This window comes from Taudactylus pleione, unplaced genomic scaffold (assembly GCF_031769625.1).
Source record: "Taudactylus pleione unplaced genomic scaffold, aTauple2 ptg000314l, whole genome shotgun sequence".
Taxonomy (NCBI): Eukaryota; Metazoa; Chordata; class Amphibia; order Anura; family Myobatrachidae; genus Taudactylus; species Taudactylus pleione.
The window spans coordinates 13,714,485-13,737,281 of record NW_028284715.1 but is presented as its reverse complement, the minus strand read 5'-3'; the positions used below and the strand labels follow the sequence as shown (position 1 = coordinate 13,737,281).

General features: G+C 45.5%; 1 protein-coding gene across 3 annotated transcripts in view; it reads left to right on the top strand.

Annotated features, from left to right (window-relative positions):
• The window catches only part of MATN2 (matrilin 2), a 120,858-nt gene extending 113,731 nt beyond the window's left edge, over positions 1-7,127 (top strand). For all 3 annotated transcript variants that reach the window (XM_088442617.1, XM_088442618.1, XM_088442619.1), the window contains exons 14-17: positions 1,536-1,577; positions 3,757-3,843; positions 4,360-4,449; positions 6,298-7,127. In XM_088442617.1, coding sequence (XP_088298743.1) covers positions 1,536-1,577; positions 3,757-3,843; positions 4,360-4,449; positions 6,298-6,353 — 275 coding nt within the window. In that variant the 3' untranslated portion in view covers positions 6,354-7,127. The remainder of the gene's footprint in view (positions 1-1,535; positions 1,578-3,756; positions 3,844-4,359; positions 4,450-6,297) is intronic.
• Positions 7,128-22,797: the final 15,670 nt, after the last annotated feature.

The following is a 22,797-nucleotide window of genomic DNA, read 5'->3' as shown; positions in this document are numbered from 1 at the left end:
ATATCTGTCAGTGTGTACCCAGCTTAAGACAGCAATGCATTCCACATGTATATGTAACTTGCATTATTTCCTGTTGAACACAAATAGCAGCAGTAAATAATAGACAGCACTACTACGCCAGAACTGCAGATGTCTCACAGAAAGAAAAGAGCACCCAGGACAGCTTTTCAAAAAGAAAGAAAAACTGGGTCTAACTCCATCCCCACCACCATCCGAATCTGGCCCCCTGGAAAGAGGATTTACCTGAGTCCAGGGGTATAAAACCTGATACACACTCTCACGTAACTTAATTCAGATTTTCCAACAAGAGCTGCACAAAGCATTGGGAATTTTTAACCGCTTTGCTGCTGAGGTTCTTCTCAGCCTTGTGCTGAGGCCATTTTTCAACGTTCGTTCTCATCACTTTCCAACACAATTATCACTGATAAGTTTTTATGCAGTAACCACTGAAATTGTACTTTGTTAGTCTTTTTGCTCATTGTAATACTTCAAATAAAGTGTAACTAAAATGGGCAAAAGTGTTTTTTGTTTTTTATTGAAAACATTTTTTATGAACTTTGTAGTTCTTGCTTCAGTAATAATTCACTGTTCCAAAATTGCAACCCAATAATTAAGTATCCAACTCGCCTAAAGTAATGGTCGTGGATACTTAACTAGTAGAGTAATTCCGAATTGCTCTGGTGCAGGGACAGCTACTCCGAAAAGCTGTTGTCCCTATGATCCCTAAGACTGCTACTGACGTAGCAGTGTTACTTACACAAGCCGGTGTCGTTGGTTCACGCAGGCAAACCCTGAAAATGTAGAGTTCTAAAATCCGGTGCTCCCAATAGTGTATATGTACAAAAGTTAAAAGGGCAATGACGAGGGCAAAACACGACTAGTAAAAGCATTGTCCTTTTAAATTTTTGGCATAAACATGATCGGAAGCACTGGGGTTTGGAATTTTCTGCTTAGTATATAAACCCCCAAGAACCTGTTTATATTCAGGTCTCCTCTCACTTTCCCTGTTCAGCCACTGTCTCTCATTCGGCCTCTTCGGTTCTCCTTTCCTGATATTCCCGAGGCAATGAGACCCAGCTAGAAGGCTGCCCTATGCTTTTATTTTGGCACCACACTTGCAATCTGTTAGCGAGGAGCCTATTCCTTGATTTGTCCTAAAGCATTTGGAGACCTACACACTCTCCTCCATTCACCCCAGGGACACTGAAGACCGGCTCTTCACTGAACAGATGGGGAAAGACAAGATGGACAATAACAATCTCAAATTTCCTAGACAAAAATCTTTGACACATATATACCACTAACTAGTTCCTAAATGAATTTCCCACAATATATTTAAAAAGCTTGGCCTGGGGTTGTGAAAGGGACATACTGGGGTCCCAGATGAGAACATTATATTATATTATTGGGACATATTGGGAAAAAATCAATTGTTAAAATAAGATTTGCCTCATTTTTCAGGTTCTTGATCCAACATATAATGACATTTAGCATGTGCAGATTGCTGACAATTGATAACACAAATCTCTTTTCAGGGTGGAGCAATTGGAAAGAGACTACTGATATCTACAACCAAGGTAAGAACTGTATAGTGGTGTATTCAAATAAGTACTACTAATACTTAATATAGGGGTTGTCCTCTTTACAGTGGTTCCACCTGCATGATAGTCCCTGAATCACTGCCCGTTGCGGCAGCCTTTCTGTTTAATTCTCTTTTACTGCATTTTTACGTAATATATTTGATTGGTGACATATATATTGTAATATTCTGTCGGAGGGAGTAGTAGTGCTGGCCAGGGGCCTGGACTTAGCCTTCTAAATGCTTCTGACATTGGGTTGTAACAGCAGTCCCAGATGAGAACATTATATTAATCCCACACAGACTCCATTGCCAAACCTTCCAGCTAAATAGGATGCCCTCTACTACTGACGAAGTTACTTCACGCTTCTGGCTGTGACGATGAAGATCACGGTCTCTCACCCAGCATGTAATACTGACACTTATCTGTCTTATCCTCCTATGAAGGATTCTGCAACATACACCCTGGGCTCAACATTACATTACTCCCAGTAGTGACAACTGTGCATTCAACCTAACCATAGCAGTACTGTCACCCTCACAGGATGATACTAGAGTACCTGGAATTAATGCAGGTGTCTACAGGTCCCAAGTGCTGCCTTTGCTAGTTGGGGAATAAGTTTTCATGATATCTATGTACTGAGGACGGACCTCATATAGAGTTGGTCATACGGCAATTATTGTAAATGTACATATTTCTGTAATGCACGTGTTCCTACATGTATCAGCATCTGGGTTTGTGCAGATCTGAAATGTGTGGCCCTTACACCTGCAGTATTAGAACAGAGGCAGCCAAGCATAAGTTCAGTATAGTAATAATGCAAACAGGTAAATATAGCACATGCCCGAGGGACAGGACCTAAGGAGACTTGGAGGCATTGCCAGATACTACTTATGTGTATGTACTGGCGCCTCGGTGTAAAGATACATGGTGATGATGACAGTGGCGGCTATCTTGCTGCTTCTGATTGGCAGTTTGCACATTGGTCTATGATAGTGTATTGTTTCATGTCCCACCTGTCTGTGCAGGTAACTTACATGTTATTTTCATTTAGACTACTGCTGGTGAGGAGGTTACCGTTGGATTTATAATACTAAATAATGGATCTCGGAGCGTTTTTCATTTGATATTAAGGGGGGAATTCAATTAGACCCGAAATATTTTTTCGGGGCAAATAAAACGGGATTTTAACTAATGAATCGCCTTTGAGCAATCCAATTAGGTCCCGTCTTAGTTGCCCCCAAAAATATCTGTTTTCAGGCGAATACACATAGGATCCGTGATAAGTTCGGAGATTCTATGTGTTAATGCCGGCGCCTGCCCAAAAACAGACAGGTATCGGGCATTTTTTTTTTTTCTGGAGCCTGCTGAGCTCCTGAAAAAAAGGTGCCCGATAAGCAGGGGCGCCGAGAGGGGCAGGAATTACCCTGGCTTGTTGGAGATGCCCGGTGCTGTGCCGCCGACGCCCCCCTTACCGGTCAGCAGCCGTGCTGTGCTCCGGGCTGCAGTATGACCAGGGAGACTGCTGGCGTTGAGCAGCAGCGGCCTACTCTCCCTGTGTTGGGGTGTGGGGGAGCAATCACCCTGATTGCGCCCCCTCCTCAGCCCGCATAGTGCTGGTGTATTTATTTATTTATTTTTTTAATGGGGTGCGGCTATTCCGCCTGCGATTAGGCCATGCATCACCTCCCCCCTGCGGCTCATTGTAACCCCCCCAAGATGTAAAAGGAAAATATGACTTGTGCACTTATTAATAGCATTATGAATACTCTATTCTCTCTTGTGTAAGTGACATTTCATGACATTATATTGTGCTGGATTAGACATAAGTACTGGCAAGCCGTCTCTGTACCCCATTGTGCGGCGTAAGTATATGCACTTGTATGGCTGATGCAAAAATACTGCTGTGTTTTGAGTTGTAAGTATCTAAAAATTTATGAGATTCAACATTCACCCGTCTCAGAAGTTTTACATATATACGATTAGGATGCAAAAGGTGTCCAACTGTAAGTGAGGCCTGCAATGTATTAAGCCACAAGAACCAGGAACAGACAATTCTACCGCTAGACAATTCTTAGATCACCTTAAAGTGTTTAAATATATCTTACTTACATTTTATTGCTGTGACCTACATTATTGCCATGTCGTCATCACTGGAAAATTCTGTATCTTTCAGAATATACTTCCGAATTAAAAGGAGAGAATAGTGAAATCACAGTCTCTTGTTCCATGTCCGCCGTCAAATTCACCACACAAGCAGAAGGTGAGATTTCACTGAGGCTTCTCTCCATCTACTCCATAAAATTCCTGGGTCGTTTCTTGATCCTTCAATGTTTTATCTCCTCTGTTACATCGACAGGGGGCTCGGGACTCTACCTATCAACATGGAGCTCTCAATTAGGAGCACAGAAGTTGATGGTAGAAAATAATCTATGGGTCCATCTAGACCAGGATAGGTTAAACATGGCCGTATGCTGGCCGTCATGCAGTTGGGTCCATCCCTCTTCCCATAGCAAAAGTCTTTTTTTAAGTTTTATGTTACGTCTTCAGTCTTCCTAGCTGTAGTATTAAAGTATTCTATATAAGGACCCCAATTAGCAGGACTGCAGGTGACCTCTGAGTTCCAGTTATTCAAGTCCCCACATTTTGAATTGCCCAGGCATTGTGTAATGGTGAATTGTGTAATCATCTGTCTTTATTAAGTCAACCTCTCTGGAATACAGATACGGAATCTAAATGTTCTCACTTTTTTTTTTCATAAATGTATTTAATGTACCAGAAAACCCCACGGAAGACCAATGCCAGTGCAGGAATATAATGGAGTTTCAGTACAATTCAAAGGAAGAAGTCAAAAGGCTAACTCAGCAATATATCCTTTTATATTATTTCTAACTTTATATTTCATATACAATAGATGTCCCTGGCGCTGTCTGGGTTCTCTCTCTTCAGCGCACCCCCCCTACCTATCTTTTTCTCTCCCTATCATTTACACTCTATCTCTTTTTCTCTTATCAGCACTTTATTTTATTATAGATTATCCTCAGCATTACCATTTTTCTATACTATTTAGTTTATGATACTATTTAGTTCTTGAGACGTCCTTTTACCCTCTACTGAGTGTTTTTCTTTCTTTCTGTATGTGGCCTGCGCATCCCTCCTTTTGTCTGTACAGTTACATATTTAGGCTGTGGGTGATGTTGTGATGCTGTTATTGGTTGATTTTCAGGGGTGCCTTTGATTCCATCTTGGGTTGGTATGTGATAAGTATGGGAAGTAACAGAAGTGTTGGAGGCTGCAGATGTGTGTTACTTATTACTGGTCTCTTAGGAAGTGATATCACTGATGGGAGGGGTCACAGTCAGGACCACTTCTCATTGCATGCAGTGGTGGCTCCAGAGGCGGGGCTGCAGCACAGTCCAAAATTCAAATAAGGGAGCCACACCAACAGCCCTTCCAGACATCACTGGCTGGGGCTCACTGGCAGTTGGTGTGGCTCCCCTATTTGAATTTTGGACTGGACTGGACTGCGCTGCCCCACGTCTGGAGCTGGCACTAATTACATGTCAACACAATGACATCATTTTTAGCACTCTTCTGCTATAATATATAAAATGTATTTATGTTCAAGTGTATTCGTAAATATGTTCAGCCATTTTTTCCATCCTTGTTCCTCTTTAACGGAAGATGAGGAATGTTTTAGCTTTATGCTCTGTTCTTCTGTGTACTGATGATCTGCTAATTCGCAGGTTATTCCAGGCCTGGCCAACTTGTGGCTCTCCGGCTGTTGTGAAACTACAAATTCCAGCATGCATTACCAGCTAATTGGTGGGAGGGTATGCTGGGACTTGTAGTTTCACAACAGGCTGGAGAGCCACAGGTTGGCTAGGCCTGGGTTTTTCTTCGAAACTGGACTGGTGGGAGTTGAATGCTAATAACAAAAACTCAATACCCACATTAAACACCTTTAAATAAAAGTGAACAATTTATTTTACATGTGAAGTACAGGGACATTATAATTTTTAATTCTATTTTGTTTCTTACCCTGCTGTCTAATATTGCAGGGGTAGGCAACCTGTGACACTCCATCTGCTGTGGAACTACACATCCCAGCATGCCCTGTAAGTTTTAGCATGCCCTAAGAGCAAAACTGTGGCAGGGCATGCTGGAATGTGTAGTTCCACAGCAGCTGGAGTGCCACAGGTTGCCCATCCCTGTAATATCATGTCTCGCATACATACCAATATCTGTCTACAGTATACAAACATTATTTTACAATAATCCTGCACCCCCGATAAAAGCATCATTGTGAATATCACCTCATATTCTACACCTGATGTTCTGGGACACACAAAGCATGAACAGTAAGAGGTTTATAGGCGAGTCCAGTCACAGGGTGTATATACGCAGCACACCAGGAGGCAAGGCTTAGCGATCACGCAGTCGGGCAAAGTAACTGTCCAGATACTACTGTGATTCCAACATGAAAATCTATAAGAGAATTAAGAGCTTCTGCTTAACTGGTAAAAGTATAGGAAGACACTGGCTAGTGAGTGATCTGAGGAAGCACTGGTATGTAAGTAACTGATTGGTAAACAAGCTACTGATATAAATTCAAAGGAGGATGAGTAAGTTCCTTCTTTTGTACACACGCATAACCCCATTCCTGTTGCAGAGATATGAGATACTAATAGTCGTTTATTCCTTGACGTAAACTCACTGGAGCAGATCACCCGACGAATGGAGGACCTGGAGAATCGTGTGGGACAAAGATAACAGACTTGATCTCCGCTGCGTGCACAGAGGATAAGCTAAGGGCATTGGTGGGATGGACGTTGAGGGGCAAGGAGGGAAGCAGAAGTGGCCCAAAATTATCATAGCACCAGCTGCATATTTACAATAGGTCAGAGGTTCTCAAACTCGGTCTTCAGGACCTCACACAGGTCAGGTTTTCCAGGTCACCCAGCAGGTGCACAGGTGTATTCATTACTCACTGACACATTTTAAAAGATCTACAGGTAGAGCTAATTATTGCACTTACGATTCTGTGAGACCTGGAAAACATGCACTGTTTGGGGTCCTGAGGACCGAGTTCGAGAACCTGTGCAATAGGTTATTACGGGGGAGGAATGTAGTTAGTTATAAATAATTGGTGCTTGTATCTACCTGCAGGTTTGTCATAGCTATGACCATTTCATGACTCTGCAGTTCTGACACATTAAAGGGGCCCCAACAAGCCTGTAGTACTGGTCCGCATCTGAAAATAAAACCAAGCGTGACCCCTTACCAGCCCTACTGATGGAAACAAATATAAATAACGGCCACCTGGACACCATCGGAAATGTATAATGTACAAATATTTGTTTTATTTATATCTTTTTGTAATTGCATGTTTGACTCCAAATACAAGAGCACACAGAAGAGTTTGTGCCATTTTGTTCTGAAACTGAAGATTTGTGAAATTCCATTGGAAGCAAAACAACGGGAAACAAAAAAACCCATTCGGAGACCAAATCTAGTTTTGTCAATTCAAAATTGAGCTCATGATGTCACAACGTTTTATGAAATATAAATATTAAACTATTTGTTATATGAAGTGTGGCTCCATTTATTTGTTTAATTGGCATTTCTGCATGGCCCAGGTGACATATTATATTCATCAGTGACACCAAGGAGATTTTCTATACCACATTTACTGTGTAGATTATAATACAACAAGTGTACTTGCCAAATATAGCTTGAACAATATACCTACCTCCTAAGCTAAACAAGGCCACACTTACCGCTTAAGGGTTCGTTAGCTAGATCATGAAATCTGTTGCCAATTTGACCACACACACACACCCACACACACCCACCCGGGAAATCAGTTTCACAAGGATCCCCGTATGCTGTTGATGTATAATAGTAAACATAGACCGGTGTAGCTACTGTCAACCCACATTTACCTGCCACCCCAATCATAACCAGGTTGATGCCGATTGGATTTCATTTGTGGCTCACACAGAGAGCCTTGATGGGCACATTATCTCAAAAACTACCAAATTGAGAACCAAATAAGTTAATTTGGTACATTAAGTCATATACAAATTCCATAGCAATATGAAAACGCCATACATACTGTACATACAAACATACATTTAAGGTGGCCAAAACATACTAATAGTCGGCTGCTGACACATTGTGCCCTAGTAAGTTTGTGTGGCACAGGCCAAGGACTTATGTAAACGATTATATACTAGTGAAGGGACCACCTATCTATCTGCTGCCCCCAGCCCACCTCTGTCAAGTCCGTTAGTGCTTCAGAATCACCACTCATTGACTTAAGCTAAGATCAACATTAGCCACATGCGGGTTTCCACAAAGGCAAAGCAAGGCTAAAAATCCAAGAATTTGATTGTTCCTGTAGAAGAAAGATCTGTGCGCAATCTACATGTACAACAGGTGTGAGTAATACAGATGGGAGTAGATTAGATGTGAGGCTGTACAAGGGTGAGCAGTATCGGTGTGAGGCTGTACCAGTATGAGCAGTATAGGTGTGAGGCTGTACCAGTGTGAGCAGTATAGGTGTGAGGATGTACCAGTGTGAGCAGTATAGGTGTGAGGCTGTACCAGTGTGAGTAGATTGTGTGAGGCTGTACCAGTGTGAGCAGTATACTGTAGGTGTGTGGCTGTACCAGTGTGAGGCTGTACCAGTGTGAGTAGATTAGGTGTGAGGCTGTACCAGTGTGAGCAGTATAGGTGTGACTAGATTAGGTGTGAGGATGTACCAGTGTGAGCAGTATAGGTGGGAGGCTGTACCAGTGTGAGCAGTATAGGTGGGAGGCTGTACCAGTGTGAGCAGTATAGGTGGGAGGCTGTACCAGTGTGAGCAGTATACTGTAGGTGTGTGGCTGTACCAGTGTGAGTAGATTAGGTGTGAGGCTGTACCAGTGTGAGCAGTATAGGTGTGAGGCTGTACCAGTGTCAGCAGTATAGGTGTGAGGCTGTATCAGTGTCAGCAGTATAGGTGTGAGGCTGTATCAGTGTCAGCAGTATAGGTGTGAGGCTGTACCAGTGTCAGCAGTATAGGTGTGAGGCTGTATCAGTGTGAGTAGTTTTATATGACTGTGAAAAATGAAATGGCTCTGTGTGCATACTACAGCATTAACGGAGTGGAACGCAGAATTCGCTAGTAACTTATATTGCTCCCATCAGTGTGGAACGCACGGTCAAAGTTGATGACCATGCGCACTTCGGCCGACATCGCGGAAGCGCAAAGGAGGACATGCGTGTCACTCCTCCTTATAAGGACGGATGCCATCCTTCCACTAGACGAGAGCCAAGCCTCCCTCCTGGGTTAACCACCCGTATCCGGATTCCTGGTTCTGCTCACCTACACAAATCGGAATGGAAGAACTCCATTTCCGGCTGAAGTCTATGCGTTCCGTAAGCTGTAACGCATAGCGTTTGTATACTAGTAATTTATTAATTGTACCCTCAGGACAAATCGTTTAGCAGCGCTTTTTCTGTATGTGACTAACAATTTTAAAATAAACTTTTTTTATGTGCTTACACCAGCAGGTACTATTTTATAAATGTATATATCCTGGCAAGACAGCTAAATTATCCTTACCCCGACCCCTACTGGGTGGGAGGGCATCCCAGGGTGTATAAGTCAGCTCCCTAGCCCAAGCCTGTACACCTTGATAAAGACATAAGGTCGAAACGCGTTGGCTGTGGAACACTGGTCTACCTGGAGACCTATTGCCTAAAGCGTGACAGTCCAAGCTCATCGTAACGCCTCAGGTTATATACTATTTTTACACCTTCTCCATGTTGACCAGTATTGACTTTATGTTGATTTAAGTATTTATGATGCAATAAAATTGTTGTAACTCTATCCCATTTCTGACAATACACTTTATATACCCCAGGTATCCCCTACGGGGCACAGGGAGAACAGAGATCAGAAGGGAGGAGTTATAGAGATACCTTTATATGCACATCCCTATGCTTCCCAGTGTGAGTCGGGTATGCCCATTATTTTCTACTGGTGTTACGCACACGAGTGAACACTCCATCTCCCTGCATAAGAATGTTGGAATCAAGGAACGGTGATTAAAAGATACTTTTATGTGTGGCAACTACTGTTATTTTGTGAGTATGGTACGACCATCTACACTTTTTTCAGCTAAAAGGAGAAACATAGTCACTAATATAAGACCACACTTGGGAACCTACACAACTTAGACTGTGATAACCATCGTTCTCCCCCTTCTCGAGGAATACCAGATATAGATCAAACCTTTCCAGGGAGGAATGAAAGATCTACATATGAACAGAACCTAAATTCTCTGTCAGCGTGTGATAGAACTTGGATCTGCTAAGACTAGTGACTTATATAAATTTTTATATATATATATTGGATATGACATATCTGTCACGTGGTATACTGTCTTACATTATAAGTTTTACTTATTGGTGATCATATTTATTTTTTATATTTTTATTGAAGCAAGAGAAATCATTACATAATCATTTGTACAATTCTTTTACAGTACTAACAAAAACAAAGAAAAATATTTTAAAATTTTTCAAGGGATACAAATCACTGTATTGAAAACATTCAAAAGTTATAATGTGTATTTCACAAACTATTTATGAATTATTTATTAGCAGTTTCATATATAGAGCAGCATATTCCGTTGCGCTTTACAATTGGAACATTAATAGAAAACTGGGTAATAACAGACAGATATATAGGTAGGAAGGCCCTGCTCGCAAGCTTACAATCTACAGGGAAATAGGCATTGATACACAAGGATAGGTGCTATATATTGCATTTTGCTCCATCCAGACTGCAGAGATTCTTGGTTGGCTGCATGATCCAGTCACACAGGAATGTCGGCCAAACGTCATGAGGATGTGAAAGAAAGACAATGTGTGAGGTTATGTGTGGACTGTGAAAGGGGATGTAATTAGACATGGAAGCTATGAAGGTTTTGTGGGCGGGTGACTATGACAATATGTTTAATATACATGTTCACTTAGAAAGTGAACAATGAATGGAATGTGTCACCCGCCTCCCGGACCATAAAAATATTTAAAATATTTTTAGGAAAAATCAGTGGGACTTGCTCTGGCACCCGGCGACACCCCCCCTTAGGACTAATTAAGCTATTGGAAGTTTCCAATTAGCTTAATTAGTCCTTAATAACTCATCTTCCGAAGTGCTGTCTTCTTCATCCAGCGTCGGGAGCCGACTCTTCTGCAGCAAGGTATGTAGTGTGTGTGGTGCTTGTAAGTGTGTATGAGTGGCTGTGTGTGCATGAGTGTGAACCCCGTGGTATGTGTGGCCCCCCTTTAATGGGCGCTGGGAGAACTACAATAAAAACAATCACATTTTTCAGCGCTCTGTAGTAGGGGTATATAAAAGGTAGGAGGATGTATATATAAATGTGATATACCAAAAATTACCCTCCTTGAACTCTGATCATCGTCTCTATATAGATGTTCCCGTTCAGTCAAGATCGTATCTCCGACGACATAAAAATAAAACAAACAAAATGCTTATAGTATAGTAAGTTCAAAAGAACTACATCTCAGGAGCCCTTGCCCCTCCCACCAGCCCCTTGAGCCCTCGGGACTCCCAGCACCCCCCTCTCCAGTAAGAGGGGAGGCCACCATGAGCCGCGGAGACCCCCGGCCAGGTAAGTGAAGTTTTGTTTTTATTTAAATTTACGCAACGCAGGGTTTTAAAATTGAATACAGCGGGTAGCAGGCGTGCGCATACCCACGGTATTTCTAATTTGGGCGCAAGATTTTTGCTTCGCTAAACCTTGCAACCAATTGAATATCCCCCATGGTCACCCAGTCCATCTGGAAGATGTGGTAAAGCTTCTCTTAAATACAGGTGGGCATGGGTTTACCAAATTTTGAAGTATGGTTCTCTTGGCTGCAGAGCTTATAGCCAACAAGAGCTTTCTACCTTCCTTAGAGACACGTTGGGATTTAGGCGGAAATCCAAATATTCTGGCATAAAGGGGACATAATTAATCAGCATTTTCTCTGCGTCTCGTTTCACCTGCAAACAGAAACCTCTAATTATTGGGCAATCCTAGAGGGAGTGATACAAATCTGCCACAGAATTACGGCATTTAGGACAACTATACGAGGAAGTCAATCCCATGAGATATTGTCTATTGGGAGGGAGAGAGGTTCTATGAATCACATTATAAAACAATTGCTGATACATACTTGGAGGACAAAAGTCTACAGGAGTTGTTGAGAAAACGCAGGAGATCTTGGGTGGAAAGAGTGGGAAAATTAACAAGCCACTGTCCCATTCCTGTTTGAGAAGCAGTATGGTCTACAGGATTTTCCAGGGACACGTAATAATAAGCTTTCCGACAGATAGGTCCCCGACTCAATAATTTCTCAAAGGAGTTGTCCCAAATCAGAATCCCCAATATTCCTTATAACAGTAGAGATATAATGCTGTGCTTGTAAAAACGTCACCGGAAAGGCCCGATGTATTTCAAATGTATCCACTGCCTCCGAATATAAAAGAGGTCTCTTCTTCTCATGGTGGACCAAGCTATTTAAAGAGTTTATTCCCCTTGTCCTCCAAATGGTGAAGGCCATGCTGCCCTGGAATTCTGGATTCTTACAAAAAGGAATGTGTAAAGATTGGTGAGCGTTAAGCCCATTTCAATGTCGTATTATATGCAGGACTCTTCTTGTAGTCCAAAGAAGAGGATTGTCCTGAAGTTTCCCTGGTATATTTTGGTCAAGTATGTGTAGAAAACTAGATATGCCCATATTGGGCAAAAATTGAGATGAGTATTTGCATAGAAGTCCCTTCCATGTAACCAAATCAATTAGATATCGCATCTGAGCTGCATGACTATATCGTATTATGTCGGGAAAATTGATACCCCCACCGGATCTAGTCTGGCATAGTTTTTGCATGCTAAAGTGGTCTTTTCCCAAGCCATGTGAGAGAGCGGAATCTTGTGTTAATCAATTTTGCATCCCTTTGGGTGAGAAGGGGTAAAACTTGTAAAAGGTAGAGTAGTCTGGGAAACGTCATCATTTTGATCAAATTCGTCCGGCCAAGATACTAAAATAGTCCCATCCCCTGAGCTCCTCGGTTATGTGTTGGGTTGCCCGAGTTATATTATGGCTATAAAGATCAGTAGGATTCCTGGTGAGGGTAACACCCAAATAAGTCAGAGGTGGCCCATTGTATAGGGACCGAGTCTCCCCACCAAGGAATGGAGCGGTCTGGACCAAACAACATCCCCACAGACTTGTCTGCGTTTACCACCAGACCAGAGACGCCACCATAAGCATTCATTTTATCCATAAGCGGTAAAGAATTCTGAGGATTTCTATTAAAAAGCAGTAAACCATCAGCAAAAACTGAGATTTTTATTTCATGTGAGCCAATTTGGATCCCGTGAAAGGTGGGCCAAGTTTGGAGGATTCGTAATAATGGGTCCAGTGACAAGTTAAAAAGTAGTGGAGAGTGGACAGCCCTGGCGCGTCCCTCTATACATAGCCAGTTTACCACCCTTCAATCCGTTAATTAATAGTGCAGTAGTTGGGGAACTGTAAAAAAATAAAGTCGGAGTCAAACGCTCTATGTTCCAGAATGGAGATTAGATGGGGCTAAGTACCGCGTCGAACACTTTGTGCGTATCCAGACTTAACAACATGTTATCTGAATGTGAGGAATGCATTGAAGACACAGTCGCTGCAATTGCCGATCGAATAGCCCAAACTGAGTGTCTCCCAGTTACAAATCCCAACTGGTGATCCGTAAGCAGACCCGGCAAAATTGTTTGTAGGCGATTGGCCGTGACTTTATTAAATGTGGACTTCAAAATATTATCTAATGTGATTGGCCTATATGACCATAAAAGTTGGGGCTCCCTTCCCATCTCGGGTAACAAAATGGTATGCGATTCATTAAAAGTAGGATATTGGCGGGAATCTTTGTATATTGTTAAGAGTTCTTGCAAAGCCAGAAGAACGCTATGTAACATGGAGTATTTTGTAATAAATCGCCAGACATACCATCAGGGGCTAGTGCTTTTCGAGAGGCAAGTCCTTTAATTGCCTGTGAAATTTCTTCCAATGTGACCTCACCGCTTAATTGATCTCTCTGATCTTGGAATAACTGTGGAAGATGAGCCTCCCGTAATATACTGTTTTGGATGTCTGGGTCTACCGGTTGGCCTGAATAATATGAGATATGGTAAGAAATTACCTTTGTTATCTCTATTTCTACGAAGTTCATAGGGTTCCACAGGATACCTTGGGTATAGATGATAACGTCAGGCATCGGGCACCATAGAGTTAAGTTTTCAGCCTCCCAGGATGCACTAGGGTCCCCCTCCTATACCCCGCCCCCGAGCCAAGGCATCTCAGTTACGTACTGAGCCATAGGCCGGAGAAGGAAGAGAGCGAAAAAAGATCTGGACACACACAAGAATCACATTCTCACCAGAGGGAGACGGAAAAACCGGTGACCAGAGCAAAGCCCATCTGCAGCACAGGTACGACAGGGTGGGAGTCCTGTGGAACCCTACGGACTTCGTAGAAATAGAGATAACAAAGGTAAGTTCTTACCATATCTCATATTTTCTACAACAGGGTCCATAGGGTATCCACAGGATACCTTGGGGATGTCTCAAAGCAGTATCCTTTAAGGGTGTGGACGCTCCTGTGCTGGAGAATCCGCCGCCCGAAGGAAGCATCCTGAGAGGCAAAGGTGTCAAACGCGTAATACCTCACAAAAGGTATGGACCGAGGACTAAGTGGCAGCCTTGCAGATCTGGACTGCAGGGGCACCACGTCAAGCAGCCGACGAAGGACCCACAGACCTAGTGGAATGAGCCCTCACAGAGGAAGGAACCGGAAGGCATTCATGAAGATAAGCTTCTGAAATGGCCATACGAATCCAGGCCGCCAAAGTTTGTTTTAAAGCAGGCCAACCCTTTTTTCCGGAAGCCATAGAGGACAAACAAGGCGTCCGACTTCCTAAACGAAGAAGTGCGGTCAACATAGATCCTTAAGGCCCGCACAACGTCCAAAGTGGCCTCACCCACTGAAAGATCGGGTGAGTTAAAAGCCGGCACAACAATTTCTTTGTTGATGTGAAAGCTGGAAACTTTAGGAAAGAAACCAGGACGAGTGTGCAGCACCGCCCTGTTCCTATGAAAAATCAGAAAAGGGGGTCTACAGGAGAGAGCCCCTAAGTCAGAAACACGTCTGGCCGAAGCAATGGCCAGAAGGAAAATTGTCTTAGCTGTCAGCCACTTGAGGTCCACTGGGCCCAGTGGTTCAAATGGCGGTCCCTGGAGAGCCCTCAGGACCACAGCTAAATCCCAAGGCGCCACCGGTGGAACAAAAGGTGGCTGAATTCTGAGAACACCTTGCATAAAGGTGCGCACATCAGGGATTGCAGCAATCCTACGATGGAACCAGAAGGACAGGGCAGACACCTGCACCTTCAGAGACGCAAGGCGAAGCCCATGGTTCAGTCCCGCCTGCAGGAAGGCTAACACTCTAGACAGACGGAACTCCCGAGGGGCATAGCCTCTCGGTCGACACCACTGGAAGAACGTATGCCACACTCGATGGTATATCCTTGCAGAGGATGGTTTCCGAGCCCTTAGCATTGTTTGCACTACAGAGCTGGAAAACCCCCTGGACCTTAACATGGCCGTCTCAACAGCCACGCCGTCAAAAACAGCCGAGTCAGGTCTGGGTGAAGACAAGGACCCTATGACAGGAGGTCCGGTCGCAACGGTAACCGCAGAGGAATGTCCACGGACAGACCCTGAAGCTCTGGGAACCAGTGCCATCTGGGCCACGCGGGAGCTATCAACAGGAGCGTCCCTCCTTCCTGTTTGAATTTCCGGATTACCCGTGGAAGGGAAAACGGAGGAAAGAGATAAGCAAACCGGAACGTCCACTGGACGGACAGAGCATCCACCAGAGACGCCTTTTCGTCTCTTGTGCGAGACCCGTACACCGGCAACTTGTTGTTGTGCCGTGACGCCATGAGGTCGATCTCTGGAAGACCCCAAGAGTCCACCAGAAGTTGAAAGATGTCCTGGTGCAGAGACCATTCCCCCGGATGAACGTCCTGGCTGAGAAAGTCCGCCTCCCAGTTTAGGACTCCCGGGATGAAGACTGCTGATATGGAAGGAAGATTGCGCTCCGCCCAAACCAGGATCTGGGACACCTCTACGAGAGTCGCCCGACTTCGGGTTCCTCCTTGCCGATTTATGTAGGCCACAGTGGTAGCGTTGTCGGACTGGACCTGCACTGGGTGACCTTGGAGAACCCGATGTGCCTGCTGGAGAGCATTGAAAACCGCGCGGAGCTCCAAGATATTTATTGGAAGCTCCGCTTCTGCCCGAGTCCACCTGCCCTGGAACAAGCGTGGACCAGTGACTGCTCCCCAGCCCCGAAGACTGGCGTCCGTTGTCAACAGGACCCAATTCGCCACCCAGAACGGACGACCCTTGTTGAGATGGGTCGTCTGCAACCACCAGGCTAGAGACAGGCGAACCTCCGGAGTGAGCACCATCGTCTGGGATTTTAGACTCTGAGGCAGTCCATTCCATTTGGACAGGATCAATTGCTGCAAAGGTCTGGTGTGAAACTGGGCATATTCCACCATGTCGAATACTGACACCATGGAGCCCAGTAACCTCATTGCTGAGTGCAGACACACGGCGATTCTGCAGACAACTACGCACCCTCAACTGCAAGGCAGAGATCTTTTCCCCCATCACAAAGATCCTTTGCTGTCCGGAGTCCAATAAGGCTCCGAGGTGCAGAATCCTCTGAGACGGGATCAGGGTGGACTTCTGCCAGTTTATCAACCAGCCATGCCGTTGCAGTACCGCAATGGTCAGGTCCAAGTGGCGGAGGAGCTCTGGAGATCCTGCCACCAACAGAAGGTTGTCCAAGTACGGTAACATGCGGACTCCCTGCAGCCGCAGAGAGGACGCCATGACCGCCATCACCTTGGTGAATACCCGTGGTGCTGTCGCCAGCCCAAAAGGTAACATCCGGAACTGAAAGTGGTCGCTGCGGATTGCAAACCTGAGGAACTGTTGACGGCGTAAAAGAATAGGGACGTGCAGGTATGCGTCCTGTATGTCCAACGACACCATGTAATCCCCAGGTTCCAGCGCCAGAATGATGGGCCGCAGGGTCTCCATCCAAAACCTCGGCACCCGCAAAGACTTGAGTGCTTTGAGGTTGAGGATCGGACAAAACGACCCATTGGGTTTCTGCACCAAAAACAGATTGGAATAGAAACCCAGGCCCTTCTGGGAGAATGGAACAGGCACTATAACTCCAGCCTGGAGCATAGCGTGCAAAACCTTCCGCAGTTCCAAGGCTTTGTTCAGGTCTGATTGAAGACCCATGGTGAAGAATCGAGACGGGGGCCTGTGCCGAAAGGAGAAGGCGTACCCGTGAGAAACCACCTCGAGAACCCAAGTGTCTGTCGTGGTAACTAACCAACTCTGGGCGAACTGCAGCAGGCGGCCTCCCACTCTGGGATCCCCCAAAGGGAGGCCCGGACCGTCAGGCCGCAGGCTTGTCATCTGGCTTAGGGGCCGGACGTCTGGTACTCCAGGCCTGCTTCCGGGGCTTGGCCGATTTTTTGAGGCCAGCCTGTCGAGGAAAGGACTGTGCTTTAGGCCTACCCTGGGCCCTATAAGGCCGACGTACCGGAACTGGAAGGAACTGCAGCAGACGGGAGACATGCAGATTTGGCTGCCGCCAGCGTGGCTACAATTTTGTCCAGGTCTGGACCAAACAGGACTTCTCCATTAAAAGGCAAAGCTTCCAAGCCCTTTTTGGAATCAGCGTCCGCCTTCCAAGATCGCAACCATAAGGTGCGACGAGCAGCTACAGCTGCCGAAGAAATCCAGAGACGCCAGGGTACTGATATCCAAGGCTGCCTCATTGATATAAGTGGCCAAATCCCGGAGATTGCCTATCAACTCGATCAGCCGAACAGTCGGAATCGAAAGACGCCTCCAAACTATCAGCCCATGGCTCTGGCTACTCAACAAATGGCCATAGCCGGCCTAGCTGCCCCCCCCGCAAGGGAATAAACGGACTTTAGGCAGATCTCCACCTTACGTTCCGTAGCATCCTTCAGGGAAGACATGGAGGGCATGGGCAATGTGGCACTACGGACTAGGCGTGTCACATGAGAATCCACCTGTGGAGGGGATTCCCACTTAGAAAAATAATTATCCACAAACGGATAAGCCACCGCCAAGCGTCTCTGCGGCTATCGTTTGCCAGGCTGTTTCTACGCCTCCTCTAAATGGTCCACTAACTGACCCGAAAGAGGAAACACTGTGGAGTCACCCTTAATATCCTTAAAAAAGGCATATTTAGATGTGGACACCGGAGGATCTTCGGCCTCAATCACTAAAGCTGTGCGGACTGCCCGAATGAGTCCAGGAATATATACCTTGGACCTAGCGTCCGACTCTTTATTGCGGAGAGGTTCCTGGTCCGGAAGATCCAGAATCTCCCCATCATCAGACGTCACTTCGTCATCCTCATAAGGAGCGGACAGAGACGCCACCGGCCGCAACACAGACTCCCCTTGTAAACGTCCGACAAGTGCTGTACAGAACTTGTCAGCGAATTAACCCACGCAGGCTCCTGAGAGACCTGGGGAGGAGAAATAGGGGGACTGTGGGGTACCATCAATTGACTCGGGAAACCCTGCATGGGTGACGACACCACTGACTGCTGGGACAATCCCATCTGTGAGAACGCAGGCTGCGGAGCTAACTGGCCCACCAGGGTTGTAAGCGCTTTGGCGAAACAAGCCCAGGGCGGCTCCTGTACCGGTGCCGTGACAGTAATTGGCCGCGCCAATAAATAACACTGCCGACATAGCCCCTCCGCACTACCCTCCCCCTCCGCTAACGGTACCTTGCACGTAGTACACAGAAGCTGGAAAGTCACTCTCAGACATGATGGTAAGTATGTGACCCCTCTCACTGATACTTGTTAGTATAGTGTGAGACCACCCTGCAATCACCGCACCGCAAGGGCTTTAGCAGAAAAGATCAGGGACAGTTGAAATGGCTGACAGAAGAAAATTAAAGTACAGACAGCAGCGCTAGCAGAAGTCACATACAATGCAAAGAAAATCAATTCCTGCACTATCAGCACTGATAATCAACTACGCAGACACAGAGCCTGGTAGGACACAGCGCTGCATACACAGACCTGAACCAAACGGAGGAGAGGTATGCTGGGGGACCCAGACCGCGATGCCACCCCTTCCAGCAGCGTTCACCATGCGCTTGTAAAGATGGCCACCGAGCATAGAGGCCGGCCTGTGGGAGGAGCGCTGCCACAGGGCCAGTCGGCGTGTGCAGAGTGGGCTGTGTGCAGCGGGGGAGGCGCCGGCTGTGAGACAGGGAAGGCATGCTCCCCTGGCATGCATTTAACCCCTGGGACGCCGCAGCGCTACCGCTCTGCCACGGTCCGCTGTCCCAGTGGGGTAGTGGAAGCGCAGGTTAGTACCTGGCTCCACGCTGCAGCCAGTCCCCAGGGAGCCCCATGCCTGGGGACTCTGGACCATGTTCAGCAGGGTCCCAACCGCGGGACCCCGCTGCTTACCTTGCTGTCCCCCTTAGATCCGCCCATGGTCCCAAACATCTGGGGTCACAGCTAGCTGTGACCCCAGATGCTTACCAGCATCACCGGATCGGTACCGGCGTTCTGGTACCAGCGGGGGTGTAAGAAAGACAGCATGGACGTCAGAACTGACTGTCCATGCTGTACTTCCAGATGTGCAGCCACAGCTGCATTGTAGAAAAACTTCAGGGGTTCTTCTTAGCCCCCCTCTAAACAGGTGCATCAGACTCCGGCCGGGCACCAAACGAAACAGATGCCTTGGCTCGGGGGAGGGGTATAGGAGGGGAACCCTAGTGCATCCTGGGAGGCTGAAAACTTTAACTATGGTGCCCGATGCCTGACGTCATCACCTATACCCAAGGTATCCTGTGGATACCCTATGGACCCTGATGTAGAAATACATTTTCAAAATAATCCTGAAAAAGATCCATAATGCATCTTGAATTAGTTACCAAATTACAAGTGAGAGGATGTCTAATGGCCGTAATATGGGTCTTAGTCTTCCATGGGCGAGACAGACGCAATAGTCTTCCGACCTTGTTCCCCCCACCTATAGTATTTGTTTTGAATCTCTTACGGCGTTTTTGACTTGCGCTAACAGAAAATTCTCTAAAAGTTGCCGTGCCTGCTTATAGGAAGCCATTGTGAGATCCCTCGGAGAAGAGGAATATGCCGCGAAGATTGTATTAACTTCCTCCCTGAGTGAATGATATGTGGCCTCAGATTCGCTTTTCTTTTTGGCAACGTAGCCAATAATATGGCCCCTCATGACTGTCTTCGACTCCCAGAACAATAGGGAAGAGTGCCAATGTTCAGTGTTGGCATCAACAAATTCTAACCAACGTGCATTAAGAAATAATTTGATATCTTCAGAAGCCAAATGAGATGGGAATCTCCAAAGATGATCCGCAGAGGGGGCATGGGGGAAACCAAGCACCATAGAGACCGGAGCATGGTCTGAAATAATGATATCGTGTAACTTAGCAACGAGGACATTATTTACTAATTTCTGATACATTGGTTAACAATCTAACCTCGAGAAGGAGCGAAGAACTCCCGAGTAAAAAGTATAAGATCAGATTGATTAATTAGTCTCCAGGGGTCTGATATCTGTAGGGCTGAAGTAAAAGCCAGAAAAGTGTCCCACAAAGGTGAGGTCGGAGCACCGGGAGGAGGGGGGTTCAGCTACTGTATTAAAGTCCCCCCCCCCCCCCAACTATTAATGGAAAATTGTCACGTTGCTTTAAAGTTTGGAGCAATGTCTTAAAGAAGGATGGAGTTTCTACATTGGGTGCATATATATTAGCCAGAGTATAATTAGTGCCATGTATGGTCACATCTAATATTATATATCTTCCACCTGGCTCAATTACTTGATTTAGTATGAGGAAAGGAAGAGACCTGCGAAATACAATGGCAACGCCTCTGGACCTGGTCAGATATGATGCAACAATACAGTCTGGTAGGTGTGAGGCTGTACCAATGTGAGTAGTATAGGTGTGAGGCTGTACCAATGCGAGTAGTATAGTTAGGACTAGGGTCGATGTGAGACTGTACCAGTGTGAGTAGTATAGATGGGAGTAAGGTAGGTGTGAGGCTGTACCAGTGCGAGTTGTATAGAGGAACCCAGTAACAGGAGCTCTATGGCAGGAAATATAGTGGGGTTGTCAATGGAAGAGTTTAAGTCAGTCAAAAGTATAGGCAATAAGTTAAGGGATGATACAGGGCAGCAACATGAATGTGGAGCATAGATGTGGTGGGCTTCAACCTGGAGGTTGAACTCAGAAGGCAAAACATATAAAGTATCTCTAAACACAGCCACCTAGTCTTGACAGCCCTTCATAGGAGATCTATATAGGAAGATAGTCAGAGGGACAAGTGGCACCCATACATATGCAATGGAATGGGCTAATGCCCAATTCCTAGACCTCAGGGCATCAAAATGTGATCACGATCAGCAAATCTGGGATTTTTATGAAATTCCCCAACGGACCAGCGTTCGATGGCCGCCAATCAGCATTTCCAGCCCAATCAGTGAAACAGCCGCCTGATGTATGGGACCCTTAATGGTGCATACACGGTCAGATTTTTCCTTCAAATTTTAAAGAAAATCTGACGTCCCCCTGCAACAATCTGACATCTGATGTGTTTGCTGTCAGATTTTCATTCATTTTAATACTGTCAAAATTAATTTGTAGTTGGTAAAATAGTTCGTCTGACCATGTGTATGTACCATTAGACAGCAAAGATTGTGAAATGCATAGATGTGATCTTGTTACAAACATCTCTTGCTCCTGGGTGCACTGTAATATGGGAGAGGGTCATGGAGAGATTACTTAGTGGCTGAACCTTACACTGCCCAGTCTGACTTGCCGGTGTTAGTGCACAAGTGTGAATTGAATATGTGAGGTGAGTGCATTTTACTACAATTATTATTTTCATCCTTTATTTATATGGCAATACAAGTGTTCCACGCCACCTTAAATAAGTGACTAACAGTACAATACAATGCAGGACAAGGCTTATATACGTTGCTGTATTAGTGATCATAACTCAAAGCAGCAACAGGCCGTAAGCAACCAGGTGTTAGGTGCCCGAGTGAGGAGCAGATGATAGTATAAGGAGAAGCACAAGAGGATACAGGGCCCTGCTCGTGAGAGCTTACATTTTAAAGGGGCAGGGCAGACAAAAGGGTGTGACACAGATGGGGTAGACAGGGAGGAACGAGCAGGTTAGGATGAGAGCTGGAAGGCTTTGATGAAGTAGTGGGTCTTGAGAGCCAGTTTGAAAAATTTGTAGAGGTGGAACATCCTATAGGAAGAGGGAGAGTTCCAAAGGTAGGGAGCAGCAAGGACAAAATCTTGGAGGCGGGAGTGGGAGGAAGTAATCAGTTGGCAGAAGTGTGAAAGGTCAGATGTAAATGGGAGAGTATTAGGTGAGGGCTTTGTGAGTATAAGAACCTTGAATTGGGCTTTGAAGGGGAAAGCAAGTGGAGGGCTTGTAGGAGAGGGGAGGCAAATGTATAAAGTTTGGAGAGGAAGATGAGCAGCAGCGCTGAGGACAGATTGGAGTGGAGAGAGGTGGGAGTCAGGAGGTTACAGTAGTCCAATCTGGAGAGACCAGTCAGTGGATGAGTGTTTTAGTTGCATCCTGGGTGAGAAAGGGTCTGATATTGGAAATACTTTTGAGATGAAACGGCAGGACTGAGACGTGCTGAATGTGTGGTTTGAAGGAGAGGGAAGAGTCCAGGATAACTCCAACAGCGCACTTTAGGTCTAGAGATAGTTGTGCAGTCAATTGATAACATTCCAAAGGTGTTCTCATTGATGCAAGTCCTGCTCTATCATATTTGGACGACGTGACGTTAGCTTAAGATAGCGTGATCAAAATATTACTCATACTTTTGACTGTGCTAGATACATCTAGTTTTGCAATTGGAATAAGTGCTGTTCTCTTATGAAAGAGAACATAAGGATGATTTGCAGTTCTGAGGTGTTGCCACTTGTGTAGCTAGAGACCAAGGCAAGTGCAA